Source organism: Ochlerotatus camptorhynchus, unplaced genomic scaffold, assembly GCF_037179485.1.
Source record: "Ochlerotatus camptorhynchus isolate MF236.1 unplaced genomic scaffold, CSIRO-AGI_Acam_v1.1 ptg000556l, whole genome shotgun sequence".
In the NCBI taxonomy this organism is placed as follows: Eukaryota; Metazoa; Arthropoda; class Insecta; order Diptera; family Culicidae; genus Ochlerotatus; species Ochlerotatus camptorhynchus.
In genome coordinates, this window is record NW_027041039.1 from 389,591 (window position 1) to 409,572 (window position 19,982).

Consider the following 19,982-nt stretch of genomic DNA (forward strand, 5'->3'; position numbering starts at 1 on the left):
ATGTGCCATTATAACGTTTTCCAGGAAAAAATCACCTTTCTGTTATGCTTACAGCCTGCAGGAGCAAATATTAAGCCGTGAATCTACCATTAAAGACTTAGGCGTCCTACTTGATTCACAACTCACCTTGAAGGACCATGTGGCTTATGTTTCCGCTAAGGCATCTTCTCAACTTGGTTTCATTTTTCGTTTCACCAAAGACTTTAGGGACATTTTCTGTTTAAAAACAGTCTATTGTTCACTAGTCCGCTCCACATTAGAGTACTGTTCCGTAGTATGGGCTCCTTTTTACAACAACGTATTGAATCGTATTGAGGCCATTAAGCGAAGATTTGTACGTTTTGCCCTTCGTTGGCTACCCTGGAGTGTTCCTTTCACTCACCCTATTACAATAAATAAATTACTTAGTGTTCGCCGAAGGCTACCTTAATCGTTGATCTCCTACGATCGGACATTAATTGCGGTTCACTTCTGCAGCAGTTGAATGTCAATATCAGATGCGTAAATTTACGTTCTTATTATTTTTCAACATCCCGGTTTCTCGCACAAACTACGGCGCTAATGAGCCGTTAACTAAATGTTATAACTGCTTTGATTTTAATATCTCCCGTTTTAGGCTTAATAATCTGTTTTATAATGTATTTTTAACTTCCTGACGGTTTCTGTTTTCTGTATTTAAATTAAATTAATTATGTTATCATTAATATCTGTTTATATGTTTAGGACCAGGGCTGGCAAATGTCATTTTCAATGAAAGATCTCACGCGATATTTACAGCGATACTCCTGTCACTATCATGAGATGAGAAAACGATTATAGAGATTTTCTTCAAAACCTCATCGAATTTTTCGTCATGACAAAACGTGACAGTGTTGTGATTATCGTAATTACTAGCTTATTTATTACTTTTAAAGTTACTTGCACCGAGGAAATCGTAATAATATATTCACTCTACCGATAACATACGGTTACATGCTTGAATTAATCTAAATCAGTTAGAAATGTAGATGTATAAACCGTAATAGAATTATTCTCATGAGTGCTTGATCATTGGAAAATGACAAGAAAACGAATGATAGGTAGTTTCGTCTCGTGATAGTGAGAGGACGAGTTTTCTCATCCTCACATGACGGCGGTGATATTTACCAGATCTGTTTAGGACATAGTTCAAGCAAATGTATCTGTAGGATTCCATGTTAACTGTTGGTACTGAAAAGATGAGCTTTCGCGCCCTAGTGTGGATTTTTCCCTCCAAATAAATAAATAAATAAATAAATACTAGCTTCCTCCATTTTCGCCAACTTCCTTACTGATAGGCAGGCTTGCTTCCACTCACTTGCTATAAAAACATGATTTTCTTAATTTTGAAATCATTAGATGTTATAATCATATTTTGTACTTCTTAGATACAAGAAGAGGTTGAAAGGCAAGTGTTTGACTCATAAAATCTTTCAATTTTGCTACCAGAGGGTTACAATCAGCGATCTTATGATTCGTGAGCGTTCACTCAGAGTGAGCGCTCGCGAGTCGTAAATCGCTGATTGTGACTATCTGAAAGCAAATTTGACAGGTTTTATGTGTCAAACACTTGCCTTTCAACCTCTTCTTGTATCTAACAAGTACAAAATATGATTATAACATCTAATGATTTCAAAATTCAGAAAATCATGTTTTTATAGCAAGTGAGTGGAAGCTGATAGGTTGGGAATAGTACACCATTTGTGCACGATCTGTTTGCGCTTTGTTAACATTTTAAAAAAAATGCACTTTGCGCACACAAATTTGTTGAGCAATAAGTAAACAACAACAAACATCGATGAACCGCTGATAAACTTTATCGGGCGGAAATGGCGGTAAATTGAAAGTGTGTTTTTACTTTCTGAGACACCCTATACCTTCATAGAGATTGCTAAAGTGTGATTGTGTCAGTGATATGATTTCATCTGGAAAATTTTCCGCTATCAATTTTTTTTTCCAAATGAAAACAATTTGCGTATACGTATATGTGACGTAGTGTCCGTACGATTAACGTCTGAATTCTCTATACGTGGAACTCCGAAATGACCTCAGTGTAATTTATGGAGGCAACAATCCCAAAATTGTGCCGGAATGGAAAGACACTCAGCAAACATCACTCAGGCGTTGACAACCGACACCGAGTCTTGACAGTCGTTAAACTTCTGGACTTCTTGATCGGCAACTTTTACTTTGACCAACCCTGCTGTACAAACCGGATCTGTGTGGATGGCCGGGTCCTAAAATTGAGCGGACCGAACTCGATAGTAGTGGACGCAATTGACCTTAAATCATCCTTGAGAATGATACTGGGTCACGACAAAATCTTCATCTGATGTATAAATTCGCTCCATTGAATATCAAGCATGAAAAGATTCGATGAGTTTGTTCCAGTTCAAAAACATTCTTATATATTTATTATCATTGTTCTTAATTTATGTTTGTTTCTGTTCGTTTATTGGCTTGGTACATGTGATGAGTTTAGCTTTGCTCATTTTGAAACATAATTCGAAATTCCGGAAGTGTGAAAAAAAGTAGAATAATATAATCTAAAAGTAAAAGTAGAATTCATTGGGCTTGAATCTGCACTAACAGACTTAATGGAAGGAATTGAATAAATGGTAAATTTATTATGATTATTGATTATCGTGAGATAAGCGTTTGTTTACATTGAAACTTAATGCTCTTTGATAAATCGATACCACAATGCAGGCTTTGCACGTGGCTAATTTTGTTGTGTTAGGAAAAGTCGCTCACGAATGTTACACTATGATATACTTTAGGTGTATTAAGGCCGAAGGTCATTAGGCCAAATGGTCAATATACCGAGTTAGCAATTTAGTTAAGCCTGGGTAAGCTGGAACTCATTCGGACTGATGACCATTCAGCCTAGTGACCATATGGTCTAACTAAATTTTGTAAAAAAAATCAAAGTGTAACATTTTTAAGGATTTGTTCTTCTTTTATCCTAGGCCGCTTTTGCAGAAAATCGTCACTGATGGAACCCGGGAGCTCACTTTCACTTAGTCCGGTCTGACGTATATGTTTTTACTGAAATACATTCAGAACGAAAAAAAGCTACATCGGATTTATTTTTTTATCATCTGAAACAACTAAACATTGAAACTGTTTGAAATGAAGGGATATACTTTTGAAAACAGAGTGAAAACCCAGAATGGACAAAAATATATCACCATCTCATTTTTTCAGATGGAAAAAATAAATAAAATGGATGTAGCTTTTCTCGTGCCAAATGGGTTTTAGTAAGGTCCATGCTTTGGTGTCAATTGAGCAAAACTTTAGCTCATTTGGATTATTTTAATTTAGTAATTGCAGTTTCAAAAAGGATATATCAAAAAGAGACGGTTAACTAAAATTGCTCAAACTTAAAAAAAAAAACTCCGTGAATCATGTTCAAAAATATACCTCTAAGTCTTGAATACTTGACCCATCAGCTGCCAAAATTTAAAAAAATTGCATGTTTGTCCCGAATAGTTACAGCTTTTTAAAAAAAAAATTAGAGAAAAACCAATCGCTGGGAGATGTACTTTTGTCCGGTGCTGTATTTTATATTATATGTCAATCTCACTCACTTAAAATTACTTGAATTGCCTAGTTTGAGATCACCAGTTTTTACACAATGAGGATGAATTCTAGTCTCAAGCATCGTCTATTTGTTCTCTGTGTAATAACAGCTGAATTAGCAATGGCAGAGTAGCAACCGTGGAAGGTCAATCACGCTCATCCCCATGCTCATGTTTAAGGCTTTTTTTTTTTTTTCCTCTGTTCGGGACATAACACCACTGCGACCAGTAATTTGAACTATTGTAGTATATCCCGTGTCCTTAGTTTAGTGCATGTCGTATTACTCCATCACTATTGAGAAATGATGAAGTATTCGGTTTTGATACAGTTGTCATTCTTGCCTTCATCGCAAGGAATCGATTCTAACTGAAAGGTTCCGCTATTTATACCCTTCGGAGTTGGAACACCCTCCAAAGGCGCGCCCCTTTGTCAGTCAAAATTGGATTCCTTAACAACAAAAACAAGCTATGACACCGATAATGACCATGCATCAGAACCCTAGTCTTAACCACTTCAAACTAGGGAACAACGATTAGAAGATTAGGAATCACATAGGTGAAGACTAACTAACTCATTTTTTCCTTGTTTCAAGATCATCCTCGGTCCAGGCAACCCGAGGATTTATCACTATCAACAAGGCATAAAAAGTAACAAGGACTAAGATGTGTTCCTTTGATTACTGAAAAATCCTGTTCCCCTAGTTTGAAGAAGTTAGGACTAGGAATCGGTGGTAGATCTTACATCCCGTAACGTACCACGAAAAGGTGATCTACCCACGTTACGGGGTAAGGCTTTTTAGATTTGAAAACAAAAATACGAACAATAGCGAAAATTCCGGATGAAATGCCTATTCATGGTCTTTTTTACGCCCCTGAGTAAAATTGGTAAAGCTTTTGCCGAAGCCAGCATTTCCCCTCACATTAAATACACACTTATGTTGCTTTTGTTTTTGCGGTTTAGAATCAGTGTAGTGTAAGCAGGAATAAGCGCAAGTCAATGACAGCTAAACATTCGTTTTCAAAAAACTCAAAAATTATATTATATGTCCATGTAAACAAACCACTTCTAGATGTCCAAAAAGTGAGGTTAATTCGATACTGCAGCTCCCTATTATGTTGGTGTACGGTACGGTGCAAAAACGAAAACGAAATTCTCGCGCAACACGAGAAACAGGTCTATCATTATTGATCGATTCTCTTCATCGATGTTCTCTTTCGCGAATAATCAATAGAGCTAATATACTATAGAGGAAGAATAGCGCTGGTGTTCCCTTTGTACCGATGTTGAATAATACCGGGTATAGAACTGTCAAACTGCATAGTTTTTTTCTCGCTTTGACTGTTGTGTCCCTATTAGATGTAAGGAAAAGATGTTTCGACAGCGACGGCAGCGCTATTCTTCCTCTATAGTTTATTAGCTCTATTGAATAACCCGACTGCCAATGAATTTCCCATTCAGTTTGCTGTTACATCATCATCTTCTGTCGAACTTTGCTACGAGCTTAGCGAGAAATTGTTTTATGTTGCCGTGGTAAACCAAAGAGAAAGTCGATGAAGAGAATCGATTGACGAGGATAAGCCCTTTTCAAATGTTACACGAATATTAGCAATAACTAATTCGACAGTGAGCATGCTTAAGGGCGAAACAATTTTCAAGAATTTGTTCAATGCAGAGTTGTAACAGGTTTAATTGGCTATCAAAAGCAACAGCAAACGCACCGACAAACGTTAAATCTAGCGAGTTATTAACAAAAGAGAAAATCGACGAAGAGATGCATGCTCAATGTTGAATTTACACATGACGGAATCCATCTTTGATGTAAAGGATGAGTCGTAAACAAACATTTCATGTAAAACTAAGTGCTCCGAGACATAGAAAGCCGGCGCCGGTGGCGTAGTGGTAAGCATGGCGGCTTCTCACTCCAATGGGTCTAGGCTCAACCCCAGCCGAGGTTGGTGGGATTTTTCTGAAGCATGAAAATCTCTGGTCAAAAAAATGTAGGTGTTCTGAAACTGATATATACGAGCGTCAATTTAGACATAAAATTCAGTCTCGGAGCACTTAATTTTACATGACATGTTTGTTTACGTCTCATCCTTTATGTCAAAAATGGATTGCGTCAGGTGTAAGATTAAGTATTTCTAAGCGTGTGGGTTCAATCCCAGCTGGCGTCGCCGGGATGTTCTGAGGCATAACATCTCTGGTCACGCCTTCCTTCGGAAGGGAAGTAAAGCCGTTGGTCCCCGGTTCATGAGTTGATGGGTCGATGGGTAGGGTCCAGGTGTGGGAGCTGCCTTCCTGGCGTCGGTAGCATTGGCGCTCAGCACGGAAAACAAAATCGACGGAAAACAAATCAAGGAAAAAAATGTAGGTGCTCTGAAGTTGATATATACGAGCGTGAATTTAGACATAAAATTCAGTCTAGGAGGACTTAATTTTACATGACATGTTTGTTTACGTCTCATCCTTTATGTCAAACATGGATTCCACCACGTATAAGATTAGGTATTTCTAAGTGTGTACGTGTAGCTCATTCACTCAATTTTACGTCTGTTATGACTCAATTTTATGTAAAAATTTACGCTCGTATATTTCAGTCTCAGAGCAGCTAATTTTACAGGATTTTTTCTAGGTGTATAGAAGATAGCAGTAAAAATATGAAGGCATTAAAACGTAGAGAGAGGAAGGCTGCCGTCAAATTTTGCACGTCTTGAGAAAAGTTTAATTTTTTCATCAGCTACTTTGAGTTTGTGTCGCAGTTTCTCCTCTTCTTCAGCAGAAGTGAATTGGGGCACTTATCCAACAAATCGGATTTTTTTTTATTTTCTATTTCAATAGCAACCTCTCTACATGACAAACAGACAGTCTGACTGGCACGAAACCAGTCAGTTGGCAAATTGAACTCCCATGAATATTTTACCATCGTAAGCCAATCGGATGTTTACTAATAACAATTTTCTCTCTTTGCATTTTCGTTTCAGTTTTGTAAAAAGTTCCGAGTAGGAGAACGATGCTGTGAATTCGAATGTCTGGACCCGCCCGGTGAGGACGAAATGTATCAGGTATGACACACAATCAGATGAACAAGTTTTTGCTAAGCTGTTTCCGGAGCAGCTTTCCGAAAAGTTCATCAGGCATGATTATATCCTCTAAATTTCATTGGGAAAGAATGAGGGAGTGGGATGTTTGGAGACTTCCATTCAGACGAAATCTTTCATTGTGTGAGGAATGGTAATCATATTTATCAAATTGATTTCAAGATTGATGTGATCGAAGCGCGGTTCCTGGTATTAGGGAAATCACCAACCAGAACTAACCGTTTAAAGATAGGCATAAACGAGAATGGCGTTGAATACGCACTGACGATTTAGACTTACTAGACTTTTTAAATATCATCATGACGGATGACAAAAACAAAGAGGTTTCGAAATAAGGATGGCCAATGGGTGCTTGCCAAGTTGTAAAAATCACATCAGATTGAAATTGAAAGCCTAAAGAATCGTTGGAATACATTTTGCAAAAATTTTTGGTGACAAAATGCAGCCGAAATCAGTCAATGGGTGCCAAAGTCGACATTTACCCTACATCTATATCTTATCTATATATTATCTATATTCTTCTGCCCTTTGGAATCATCATTGGAAATCCCTAAAAATATGTTTAGATTTCTTTGAAATATTATTCTAAAAATGTGATTCCTTGGGTATCTTCTCAGAATTCCCTTGGAACTCTTTGAGGATTCTCTTGAAATTATTTATAAAAATTACCTTGAAGCAAGCTCTAGAATTAATTTAAAACTATATATACTCAGGAATAAATACCCTCGGAATTTTTTTGAAGTTATCATCACAACTATTTAGAAAATATTCTCAGAAAAGACCAGTTCCAGGCCAAATAAAAACCTTCTAAAAATATCACTTCCCCATTCATGGCGCTCGATTCACTACTTTCAAATTCGACAACATTGGATTGTGTATAATTATTTGACAAAATGCTGAACTGTTGGTTAACGCTGTACGTTTTTCAGCAAATATTTTAAATAAATTTTAAATAACAATAATTTTTCATTTAGAATACGTTCAGTAGTGAAAAATTTCAAGCGTGTCATAAAATGGTATGTCGAGGTTACGCGTTATTTATGGTTAGGTATCTTGGATAGAACTTCCGCTATATTTGGCTATTAAAAACTCATTGTTAAAGATGGTTGCTATTATGGAACATGCTTTCTGGAGGCGCCATGAAAAACTTTGCCATTAGATTAGTTTGGCGCAATTTTGAATAAAGGAATCGTTTTGGAAAGACGACCTTAATTTCAAAAGAAGACTGTCGTTAGCAACTTTCTTCCTCGAGAAAGGTAATCTGACTCGTCCATTTTGCTTTTGAATTGGCTGGTGAACAGAAGTGTGTGAGTTTACTCGCGTTCTCAAGTTACGCTTGAGTTTAATTTTTTTTTCGTTTAAGTTTAACGGTATAAGGTAAAAGTAGTGAGAGCACAGCAAAAAATAAATTTCAATATTACATCCAAGAGGATGCACTTCAATCATGTCGAAAATCTTATGTAATTGTTATGACCAAAAAATTAAACAAATGCAGTAAAAGCAGCGTAATGTCAGTTCATGCACTGTTTTAATGATAATTTTGTCCATTTTGGCAAGTAATATTACACTATATATTTGACACGATTGAAGTGATATCAATATTATTTTTTTGCTGTGTGAGTTTATTTTAAATAGTGGTGTTTAAAACGTTTTCATATATATTTTTTGTACATAAGCCGGTAAAATTGGCATACGCGTATTCTGTTCAATTAAGTTTAATTAGTGAATTTGTAAATATCCAATATAAATTAAATAAGCATTGAAATTCATGCGAGTTCGCGTTGACCTCCAGCGCTTGGCGCTTTTTTTGTACGGGCTGGATTTTTACTCGAGTTCGGCACCCTTCAACGCCGGACCGTTGGGTTTCTCGTGGCAACAACTTGATCGCCATTTTTCGTCTGTTGGATTTGTGTGTGTCTTGCCAAGGACCGCCTTTTGAATGTAGCCAAACGGAAAGTAGTGAAGTCGCTAGTTATTCTGTAGCGAAATTTCCCCGAAAGTTGCCATGAGCCGTTGGTAAGGTTCCCATTACGTTTCAACCCCCGGGGACTGTAACATTCGAGAACTCGGACCGCAGAAGTACGAAGCCAATTGCGTACCGCGGTTCGGATTTTAACCAAAGAGGGGGGAGATTTCATCTCATCTCGGGCGGTCATAGCGGAAACAAAGTACGCGAGTACGTTGTTCTATCTCCTCCGCGGAGCGAATCTCCCGGGAAAAGCTCAACTCCGTCGATGCTCATCGCTCTCGTATCAAAATTGGAAACCACCACTACCTCCGCACCTCTAATTTCGGCCATATTGCGCACGGGTCACCCTTCGTCGCTGCACGCCTTTTCCGCAGCTAGATCGGCGTCATTCCTAACCGCCGCTCAGGTCGTCGGAAATTCGACAGCCGCTATCAACGCAGCTCTCATCGCATCGCAGCGTATTATAAAACCTGCGCAGGTATGTTGAAGTTCTGTATCATCACACTCACACATACACACTAGTCCAACACGAATGAATGTTGTAAAATATAGAAAAGACTAGTTCGAATATTTGAAATCTTTTACGTTTTGAATGCTACTTCCTAGGGGAAACGCTCCTATAGTTGCGGTACGTTAGTAGCGTTAAGTTCCCATAGTTGTGTACGGAGTCTCCATACACAACTATAGGAACCTAACGCTCCTAACGTACCACAACTATAGGAGCGTTTACCCTATATAAAACTCTCTCACTACGTTACGTTTCCGTTTTCTTTTACGCTCCAGAGGAGTAGGCATTCCTTCCTTTTAGCTTTCTGCTTCGTTCGGAGGATGGGTAAGTCGGAGTAATTTGGTTGATTGTGTTCGAGCCTGTGGTGTTGTAAGACTTGGCTTTTCCATAAAGCTGTTTTTTTGCCGTTAGTATCCAACGACTGTTCTAGAGGTTCCCTGAGGCAAAGTTTAAACACGACCAGTGGTCTCTCGTAATGAAAGTGGCGCTTAAGCCACTGAGTTGCATAAATACCTCGAGCAATTTCACGAACGGTTACACAAGGTGGAGGAGTTTAAACGACTTAATACAGGGTTGGAAAGAAGTCAACGAAGAAGTTTAAATATTTCTAATTAATGAGCTGTTCCTGCGTCATCCACGTACCACTTCCCAAGTAATACTAACCTACACACCAAATTCTGGATTCGAGCTCCAGTAAAATGAATTGCTGAAGCGTATCCAGTAAAAACATGTTTACTGTAAAAACAGTAAAGTATTCAGTTTGCTGGTCATTCTACTAAGCTGCATGAAATCTCTAAATGAAGTTCGGTTATATCGTAAACTCATGTGAGCTACACACTTAGAAATAACTTACTTTGCACGTGACGGAATCCATCTTTGACATAAGAGATGAGACGTAAACAAACATGTCATGTAATATTAAGTGCTCCGAGACTGAAAAGTTCGTTTCCCGACGAAAAGTACGTTTGATTGAACTATATTTCGCGTCTGTTATGACTCAAATTTATGTCAAAATGCTATGTTACTCTCAGAGCACCTAAATTTACATGATTTTTTCTAAGTGTGTATGTGATTAATTTTCGGTCTGTTGAATATTTTGGTTGATTCTGAAATCAATAGGTGGGTGCAAAAAAAAAAGATTTAATACGTCAGAGTGCCCTTTGGAGTTGGTCAATTATTCCGCATAGTTCTTCGAAAGCGTGGTTTATAGACTTGGACCTATGTCGTGACTTCATTCGTGTGATGATTAGACTTATGTCCAACCCCTACTCGCTAGATGCACATCTCCATAGAATAAACCTCGTGGCCAGCAACATCTGTCGGTGTGGAAACGGTTACGATGACATCGATCACGCTGTTTGGTGTAACCTTTGATTAATTTGACTGTGATATTTTGCCACACAGCAAAAAAATAATTTTGATATCACATCAAAGTGGATGCACTACAATCATGTCGAAAATTTCATGTAATTTTTATGACCACATAAATAAACAAATGCAGTAAAAGCAGCGAAATGTCAGTTCATGCATTGTATTAATGATAATTTTGTCCTTTTTAGCAAGTAATATTACACCATATTTTCGACATGATTGTAGTGCATCCACTTTGACGTGATATCAAAATTATTTTTTTGCTGTGCACTAATTGAACATGCTCGCGTGAGGATCGAACTAATAATGAATTTATTCAGAATTTACTTAATCCTTCTTACAAAGCTTAGCTTGGAGACACTTGAAAGCACTTATGTATTATTATGTATCGGATCACCAATCAGCGATCGATACTGGAAAAGAGAGAGGACAGGGAGAGAGAATTCTGGAGAAAGCTAATTGCGCCAAACCAAATGCGCTTGACAACGACACGCTGTTTGCGCGTCGTCGGGTGAAATATGACCCTAAAACGTGTATTGTCGTGTCAGGCTTTAAGTCATCGAACTGCTTTATGAACTCATTTGCATTCGTTGCATAACGCAGTTCGATGGCGTTGGAAATCTACAGGGTGTCGATAAGTATGGTCCTTGAGAATTATGGGATATGTTAACATGTGCGATACACATGTCACACCATCCCCCTACGGAAAATGATTGGTTTCGAATGTTTTCAAGTGTCTCTCACATAGTTACATTTATGAACTATTTATCTCTTTTTTTGGACAAGTTACATATTCAGTATAAAATTTAATCTTTATTGAATTATCTAATGTATGTTATCTATATATTCTTTCCATCCCCCTCAGGAGAGTTAAAGTTTACTCTGTCTATTGACACAACGTCGAATGGTTTAACTGGTGTTGACGTAATTACTGCTTTAGTTTTGATTGAAGGAAAATGTTTATTTAACTTACATTCTACACATGATTTAACATAATTTGAAATGGATTGTTTCATATTCTGCCACGTATACATGGATTTCACTTTACGGTATAACCGGTTAATACCTAAATGTCCTCCAGTGGGCGAATTATGATATAGTTTTAAAATATTATTTACCTGATCTTGTCGAGTCAAGATTCTCGGTTTTTCGAAAAGTAATACGGTCGTACTCCTAAGAATATCGTTGCCAATTTGTTTAAATGTTTCAATATCAATGTATTTGAATATTAGATCAATCATAGCGATAGCTAGCATGCATGTATTGTTTTTATTATTTGGTTTTATTTCCGGGGCCCCCTTTTCAATTTCCATAAAAATCTTTTTAATTATATCCGTTTGAACATTGCTATTATTAATAGTTGGAATTCCTTTAGCATAGTTTTTATTAAAAATTATTAAATCTAATCATTTATCTAGATTATGAACAAAACTTTGTTTCGGCAAAGAAAATGCTTCTTCATTACTAACTGCTTCGTACACGAAAAGTTGATCAGGCTTCTGTGGCTGAACGTTAGTACGAGAAGGTATGGCCTTACCTTTTATGCATGGATCTTGTTACTACATACATTTGTTTGAGAGATTCGGTAATAACTTGAATTCTTGAAAGAGTATCAGATATGACATTAGACTTCCCTTTTATGTATTCTACTACGAAGTCAAATTCTTCTAAATCGACTCTCATTCGAGTGAGTTTAGACGAAGGTTCCTTCAATGAGAAAAGGTAAACGAGAGGTCTATGATCTGTACGTATTTTAAACTTGCGACCATAAAGATATGGTCGGAAATGTTGAACTGCCCAGTGAATGGCCGTTAACTCCTGTTCTATGGTAGATTTGTTGTATTCGCCTTTGGTAAAAGCTTCGCTGGAAAATGAAATAGGTAATTCCACGTCACCATGTAGCTGGGCGAGAACTGCTCCACAAGCTACTTTTGACGCGTCTGTGGTCAGGATGAATTCCTTTTGAAAATTTGGAAATTGAAGAATATTAGTGAAAGCAATTGCTGCTTAAGTAAATTAAAAGCTGTTTGGCATTTGTCACTCCACACAAATTGTACGTTTTTTTCTGAGAAGCATATTAAGAGGATGTGTAATATGCGCAAAGTTTGGAATAAAACGTCGATAGTAGTTGCAGAAAGCAACGAACCGACGAGTTTCATCAGCAGTTTTAGGAATGGGAAATTTTTTGATAACTTCGTATTTGGTTTTATCTGGTTGAATTCCTTTTGCAGATATATGATGACCTAAATAGGTAACATCGGGTTTAAAAAAAATCACATTTAGCAGGATTGAGTTTGAGATTATATTTTCTCAAACGTTGAAAAATTTCTCGAAGGTTTGAGATATGGTGGTTGATAGAGCAACCGATGACAATGATGTCATCGATGTAAAGAAATGCAGTTTCAGTAGGTAGACCACTTAGTGCAATGGTCATCATCCTCTGAAAACTATTTGGGCTTATTTTCAGCCCAAATGGCAATCTGTTAAATTCATAATGTCCGGAATTTGATGAAAAAGCTGTACACTTCTTGCTTTCTTCAGTGAGTGGGATTTGATGAAATCCAGACTTAAGATCGAGCGTTGAAAAATATTTTGCTCTCCCTAATTGATCTAGAATTTCATCAATCCTGGGTAAAGGAAATTTATCTGCAAATACTTTTTTATTTAATTGCTGAAAATCCACTACCAGACGCCAAGTTTTATCACCGGTAGTAGATTTTTTGGGCACCAAAAGAATCGGATTATTATATGAAGAAACAGAATCCTGAATTATTCCATCTTCCAACATTTGTTTAATTTGTTTATCTATTTCGTACTTTTGCGCCTCAGGAATTCTGTAATTTTTTATATACGTAGGACTCAAATCATTCAAATGAATTGATTGTTTGTAAAAGTTATTTTCCGTTAGCACATCATCAGTCAATGAAAAAATATCATTAAACTCTTCACAAAGTTTTTCCAGCTTGCCTTTAATTTTTGGGTCGATTCCGTTTAGTTTCAATTCATTCAATAATTTTTGGTTCCTTTGATTGTTGCTAATGTCTTTGTTCAAAATAAGTATATTATAGTCTGAAAGCAGTACTATCTTAGGTACAAAACTGTTTTGAATTTCCACTGTTACGTCTAAAGTGTTCATAATGTACGGACAATGAGCTACTTTTGAATACTCTTGAGGCCCAAGGAAACCGTATGTTCCTATCAGAGACATATTAGCAACCCGCGATCTCTGATACATACAGTCGATTTATGTGCTTCTGCAAATGTATAGTAGGGAGAACTACCCCATTTTCGGCCTATTAAGCACAACCCGCACTTAGTCTTTCTTAAGCTAGCGTAGTTTAGCACCAAACGGAATGTATAACAGATGGCTTCCAAATTTATTAAACTTTCCATTTGTAGGTACCGTTAGTTCTGATAAAGGGTCGCGAAATATTCGTTTATTGTTGAAAATGCAAAACTGCTTCTGGCGGCTCAACTTGGCTTACGGGTTTTCTTGGGCCTATTAGCCATTGAAACACCATAGGGATTCTCTTCGGCCTATCGAACGAAAAGAAAAGTGAATTCGCGTGTGCCTTTTGTTTTCGAGATCTTATTTTGCGTTTCTCAACACTTCGTCTTGCGGCTATTGAATAGAAGCATCGTATCAAACGTTTGTTTGACACGTTCACGCCGAAATCATAGATATATTTGATGTTTTGTGCTCGATAAGCCGGGAATGAGCGATTAGGCCGAAGTAGATTTTTCCCCCATTAGAATTTAATTTCTTTGGCTTTTGTTTCCCTTTATTAGTTTTTACTCAGACAACCAGAAGTCGTATAACAATGTGCAGACAGTATTGCTACAGCTTAAGTCAAAATCGCATATAAGAATGGCATGGATCGCATTATGTTTAAGTTAAATCGTATAGAATGCAAATTTCCGACCTATATGCGATGATTCATTTTTCCGTCATACTGTATCACAAATCAAATCGGATTACATCGTAAGACTTTCCAAACTGAATTTGTTATTACAGATTAAATCGCATATGATGTTAAATCAACTCGTTCAAATTAAATTAAAATTTGCACGTATATGGCCTCCACTATTGTACATTGCCATTTCTTTGCATTATATACGATTTGTTTGTTTGTATATATGCTTGTATATCACGAAAACAACTTTGAATATACGTGCATTTTGGTTGTCTGGGTATTTGTCTTGATCCCACATCTCGATGCGTCCCATCGTCGCCTACTGGTCACCATATCCGGTCGAACTCCAGACGAATCTTGAACCGCACTACTGTTCATACTGGCGACAACGCTCTGAACAACAATGAATTATTGGATCCGTTAAGCTAACGCGATTGAGCCTTCCAAATAAATGAAATAGATACAAAAAAAGTAGCTAGTTTTGCCAGCAAAAATATGTTGCTAGAAGCATTGCTAGATTTCCAGCTCGCAAATCTAGCCAAATACGTTAGGTTCAAGCGAATAAAAATCAGTGTGTAGCCAAATTACTCAATGAATCCATTCAAATATTGCTGATAAAACCGCATTGACTTCACAACCACTTGATCCTCAATCAAAGCCGAATCTGATTGGAAAAATTATAAATTTATATTTCCTCGCAATTCGGTCTGGAAAAAAACTGCCTCCGGAAATCTTCTTCTGTTTCTTCTGCTTCTTATTATTATTATTCTTCATCTACTTTTAATTCTTCTTCATCTTCTTCTCATTCTAGGCTTTAACGCTTTGAATCAAGCGTTTTGCCGGCTCTCAACTTAGTTTTCTACAGTTTTTTTTAACTAAGATCATTCTACACCAATGCATGATTTAATATATTATGTGGCACAATAATACTCTATATCCTTCGAAACCAGGAGAACTTTAAAACCGAGCGATTTCCTCAACCGGACCGGGAATCAGCTTTGTAATACCGTGCCTTTACTGACTAGGCTCCCTGAGGCTGCGCCTCCAGAAATATACCACCCTCGTAAATGGAACACCCTGCTATGATGTTTGATATATCTTGATGGATGGGGGAGAATTTTTCACAGAATTGTATCATCAATCTTAGCCGATGGGAAAATTCCTCGATAAATATGACTAGTGCTTCCATTTCCCGGTTTTTTTTTTTTGCTTCGCGGGAAACGGAAAACAACTGGTGGATTTTCTCGGGAATTCCAGGGAATCGTTCTTAGATCGAGTTCATAGATCTCGGAAAATTCTTCCGACATCTTCTGGAAAATACAAAAAAAAATAGAAAATCTTCAAACTCCTCGGGTAGTTTATTGAAAATTTCTCCATAGCACAGAAGTGGAAGTGTAAACGAATCAGTGTATCAAAAAGTGGGAGAACATTTTTGTTCACCAAGCGATGCTTGTGGATGCGCTTCCCATGGGTTTTCTATGGACACACACAACCATCGAAGCGTGCTGTCCATATAAACTGCCGGCAAAGCTTGCCATCTACCTAGGTGCGCTAGTGTTCACAACAATAATATGGAGCCACTTTTGGATCGGAAATTCCACTTCTGTTCTGTGCTTTCTTGAAACATTCACCCAAAAATCTTTCTAAAATCACGTTTCCCGGGAACAGATTCCTGGTCCTGGGTGGTAAACACTAATTGGGGCATCTGTCATCCCTCGACATTTAAAGGAATTAGCTTTGATTTTCAATTAAACGACACATTACCATTGAAATTTATCTGACTTTTTTTACTCGTCAATAATCAATCATTACCAGCAAGAGCAGGGCACGTCAAAGGTACGCAATTCATGCGAAACCACGCAAATTCAGATTTGACGGCCGCTGTGGTTGGCACGTGGGAAATCAAACCACAATCGGATCTGATTCGAACTCCCCATAGTATTTCTTGCCTTGTTTGATTTGCAGATTGAATTTGGAAGTAATCTGCTTTTGTCCTACGGTAAGAATGAAACTGTAGTGCTGTCTACCCTACCCACTTCTGATTGATTTGATTTTTGTGCCTGCTGTGGATACCGAAGCCTTCAGTCAGTCAGTACAGTAGTGGATTTGATTGAAAGGTGGCTTTCGGGCGTATTGAAACGTCGTCACGCCAACGCCGTTGCAACCCAGCAGCAGATGATGAGGGATGTCATTTTCCTGATTGGATTCTTGGTGAAGAACATATTTTATGGTGCGATATTTGCACATGTTTTTTTTTTTTATGTAATAAAAGTGTTATTGACCGAAAAGTAGTTTAGGAATAACGGAGAGATCTTCTTATTTAACAACACTGACATTTTGGAAAATATGTTGAGCTTTAAATAACCCGTGATTGCTTGTATCACTTTTGAGTCATGCAATAATCAATGACATTAGAAAATGGGTGTACGGTTTATTTTATAGAATAACTTTATAACAAAAAATGCGGTTCTCCCGAAACCTTCAGTATACGAAAGAGGAGGAATTTTTCGTTGTGTTGACTTTATTTCATCAATATTGCATCGGGGGTCTAAAACAAAACTGAACAAGTGAAACATAGAAATAAATGCTCAAGTTGACCCATATTTTGTATGAAAAAGTATCCCCGATGAGATTGGCCTAAAGTCGCTAACCTGTCTGCCCATTTTTCCTTGTTAAAGGAGCAGTACCACGAGGCTGAGCTGCCACTCATGGAGAAGGGAGTTACTTAACCACTCCTGGTTGATCAAATCTAGAAATTCTATTCTGCCTTCTTGAAGCAGATTCCGGAGTAACGGTTGATTTCCACCTCATAACATATGTGGAACTTAATGCAAAACTGCTGACTAAAAGTTAACCCCTTTTTTGTGTTTCCTCAGTGGTATAACTGGTATAGTTGGACATCGATCTGTCAAAATTAAATTTTGGTGAACGTAAGCAATGGCTTCTTTCGTAAATATCTTGTAATTCAAATTCAATCCATGTAACCCAGCAATTCTGTCAGCTATGTGGACTTTCCCTATACACAAACATCGTGGTGGCTTACTTGAGCGAGTTTTCATTATCAAGAAATTCGTGGAAAAGTCAGTGTTTACGTTTGTGACATTAGCCCTTATGAAAGAAAATCAGATATTTGGTTGCACACGGTGTTTCGCAGAAACCCATTAATGGGTATAAAAATACCCATTTCCGCTAAAAGTACCCCTCCTCATTTAATGGGTAAACTATGGTTTACTCATAAATGGGTAAATGGGTGGTCTGTCAATAAATGGGTGTTTTTTCACCCATTTTCTTATATTGTGTTTACCGTAAAATGGGTGAAAAAATACCCATTTTTACAAATGGAGGATGCAAGCGCTCGTTGATGTAAAAATGTTTTTAAAACATTGAAAATAAATGCAGGTGTTCCGCTCAAATTTTTCACGAAACATTACAATACAAATTATCCATTGTATTGACTTATCCGTAAGCCTCTCCAACGTTTTGGATTCTAATATTTTCCGGAGATCGTTGCTGCGGACAGTAACTGTTTGCATCGTGGTTTGCATTCCCAATGACGGAAATGAGACGATAAAATTTCGAAGTGTTTTTTCACCCATTAATGGGTAAAAAATATACCCATTATTCAACCGTGAACTGATTTTTAAATGGGTATTTTTTCACCCATTTTATGATTTCAAAATTCCCCCATTTTTTGACAGCTGCATACATGGTTAGAAAATGGGTATTTTTTTTACCCATTAATGGGTTTTCACGAAACACCGTGCATGCTCAGTGTACGCTATTTGAAAACTACCCAAATTAGAGTAAAATTCACCCTGATCGGTCAAAACTGAATCTATCATAAAATGAGTAAACTATGTTGGGAGTGACAGGTTATCAATTGAACAACGTCGGTCGGATCCATGCCAATGTTGCGCATGTGTCAGCTTGTCACTCCGAACATAGTTAACACATTTTTAGTAGGTTCAGCTGTGACCGATCTGGGAGGATTCTACTAAAATTTGAGTAGTTTTGAAATAACGTGTAAGTATTGACGTTGACGGTGGCTTTTTAACTCTTTACTCCTATGCTAAAATACCGAAGTCTGGCAGATTTTGTCTTATCTCTTCACTCCACCATGGTACCAACGAGCCACCGTTTCTTAATGCAAAGATTAACAGGATCTTATGAGAATTTTCACTGGAGTGAAAGGGTAAGGTAATATCAAACATGTCTCTCGCACAGACTGACGCTTATGGGATTTTACCAAAGGAGTAAAGAGTTATAGTACGTTCAGACTACAGAGTTATAACATGTTATAACGGTTGTCAAATAGTTGCAACACAGAAACCACCCTCAAGATAGCGCTATAACATGTTATAACTCCGTAGTCTGAACAAGGCATTACATAGTGACCGAAAAGGCTAATTGTCAAGGTAATTCTTTTTTTAGACTAGCTCTAGGGCCAGGGTGGCCAGACCTACCGATTTATCGGTAGTCCTACCGATTTTCGGGATCCCTACCGATTCACAGACGAAGGGTTAAAAACTACCGATTTTTCACTTTTCCTACAGAGAATCACAGATTTTTGGTAATCTTGAAAAATGTTCAACACCAATCAGGGTGGCCAGATATTTTTTTTTCATTATCGGTAGCTTCTCAAAACGTTTATCGGTAGTTATCGGTAGGCCATCTTAAGAAGGTTTTCCCGATACTTGAAACCTTTGTGAGTTGGGGGGGGGGGACTCTGCTCCAGAAAAATATACTGTCCTTCAGTTATTCTGCTTTAAACTTGTCGAAATCAATATTTATAATTCTAATGCTAGTTCTGACTACACGGAAAACAAAACATTGGTATTGAACATTTTTCAAGATTACAAAAAATCTGTGATTCTCGGTAGGAAAAGTGAAAAATCGGTAGTTTTTAACCCTTCGTCTGTGAATCGGTAGGGATCCCGAAAATCGGTAGGACTACCGATAAATCGGTAGGTCTGGCCACCCTGATACCAATGTTTTGTTTTCCGTGTAGTCAGAACTAGCATTAGAATTATAAATATTGATTTCGACAAGTTTAAAGCAGAATAACTGAAGGACAGTATATTTTTCTGGAGCAGAGTACCCCCCCCCCCCCCCATCTCACAAAGGTTTCAAGTATCGGGAAAACCTTCTTAAGATGGCCTACCGATAACTACCGATAAACGTTTTGAGAAGCTACCGATAGTGAAAAAAATATCTGGCCACCCTGTCTAGGGCACAGGGGGCTAATCAAAGGATTTATTAAAGCGTGATTTCAAGTCGGTCAGAAGTCAATCAAGCGCATTGTTAACCAGTCATATTGTACATGACCAGTCAGTAGATCGTTGTGTTGGGATTTGAGCAGAAACATTCAATTTTACGCAATTGAGAAACATATAGAGGGTTAAAACCCTGGGTATTACAGGTATCGATAAGCGCTCGATTTCATTTGTCATCCTTCTTGCAAAATTCTTGTGAATGGAAAGATGCAAGGTAAGCTCAAAACACTGCATATTTTCACAGCATCA

The 19,982-nt window shown here is 37.6% G+C and overlaps 1 protein-coding gene across 1 annotated transcript in view; it reads left to right on the forward strand.

Annotated features, from left to right (window-relative positions):
* LOC135713478 (uncharacterized) overlaps window positions 1–19,982 on the forward strand; it is a 294,247-nt gene that overhangs the window by 209,148 nt on the left and 65,117 nt on the right. Inside the window, exon 4 of the mRNA XM_065236603.1 lies at window positions 6,582–6,662. Within this exon, the coding sequence (XP_065092675.1) occupies window positions 6,582–6,662 (81 nt within the window). The remainder of the gene's footprint in view (window positions 1–6,581; window positions 6,663–19,982) is intronic.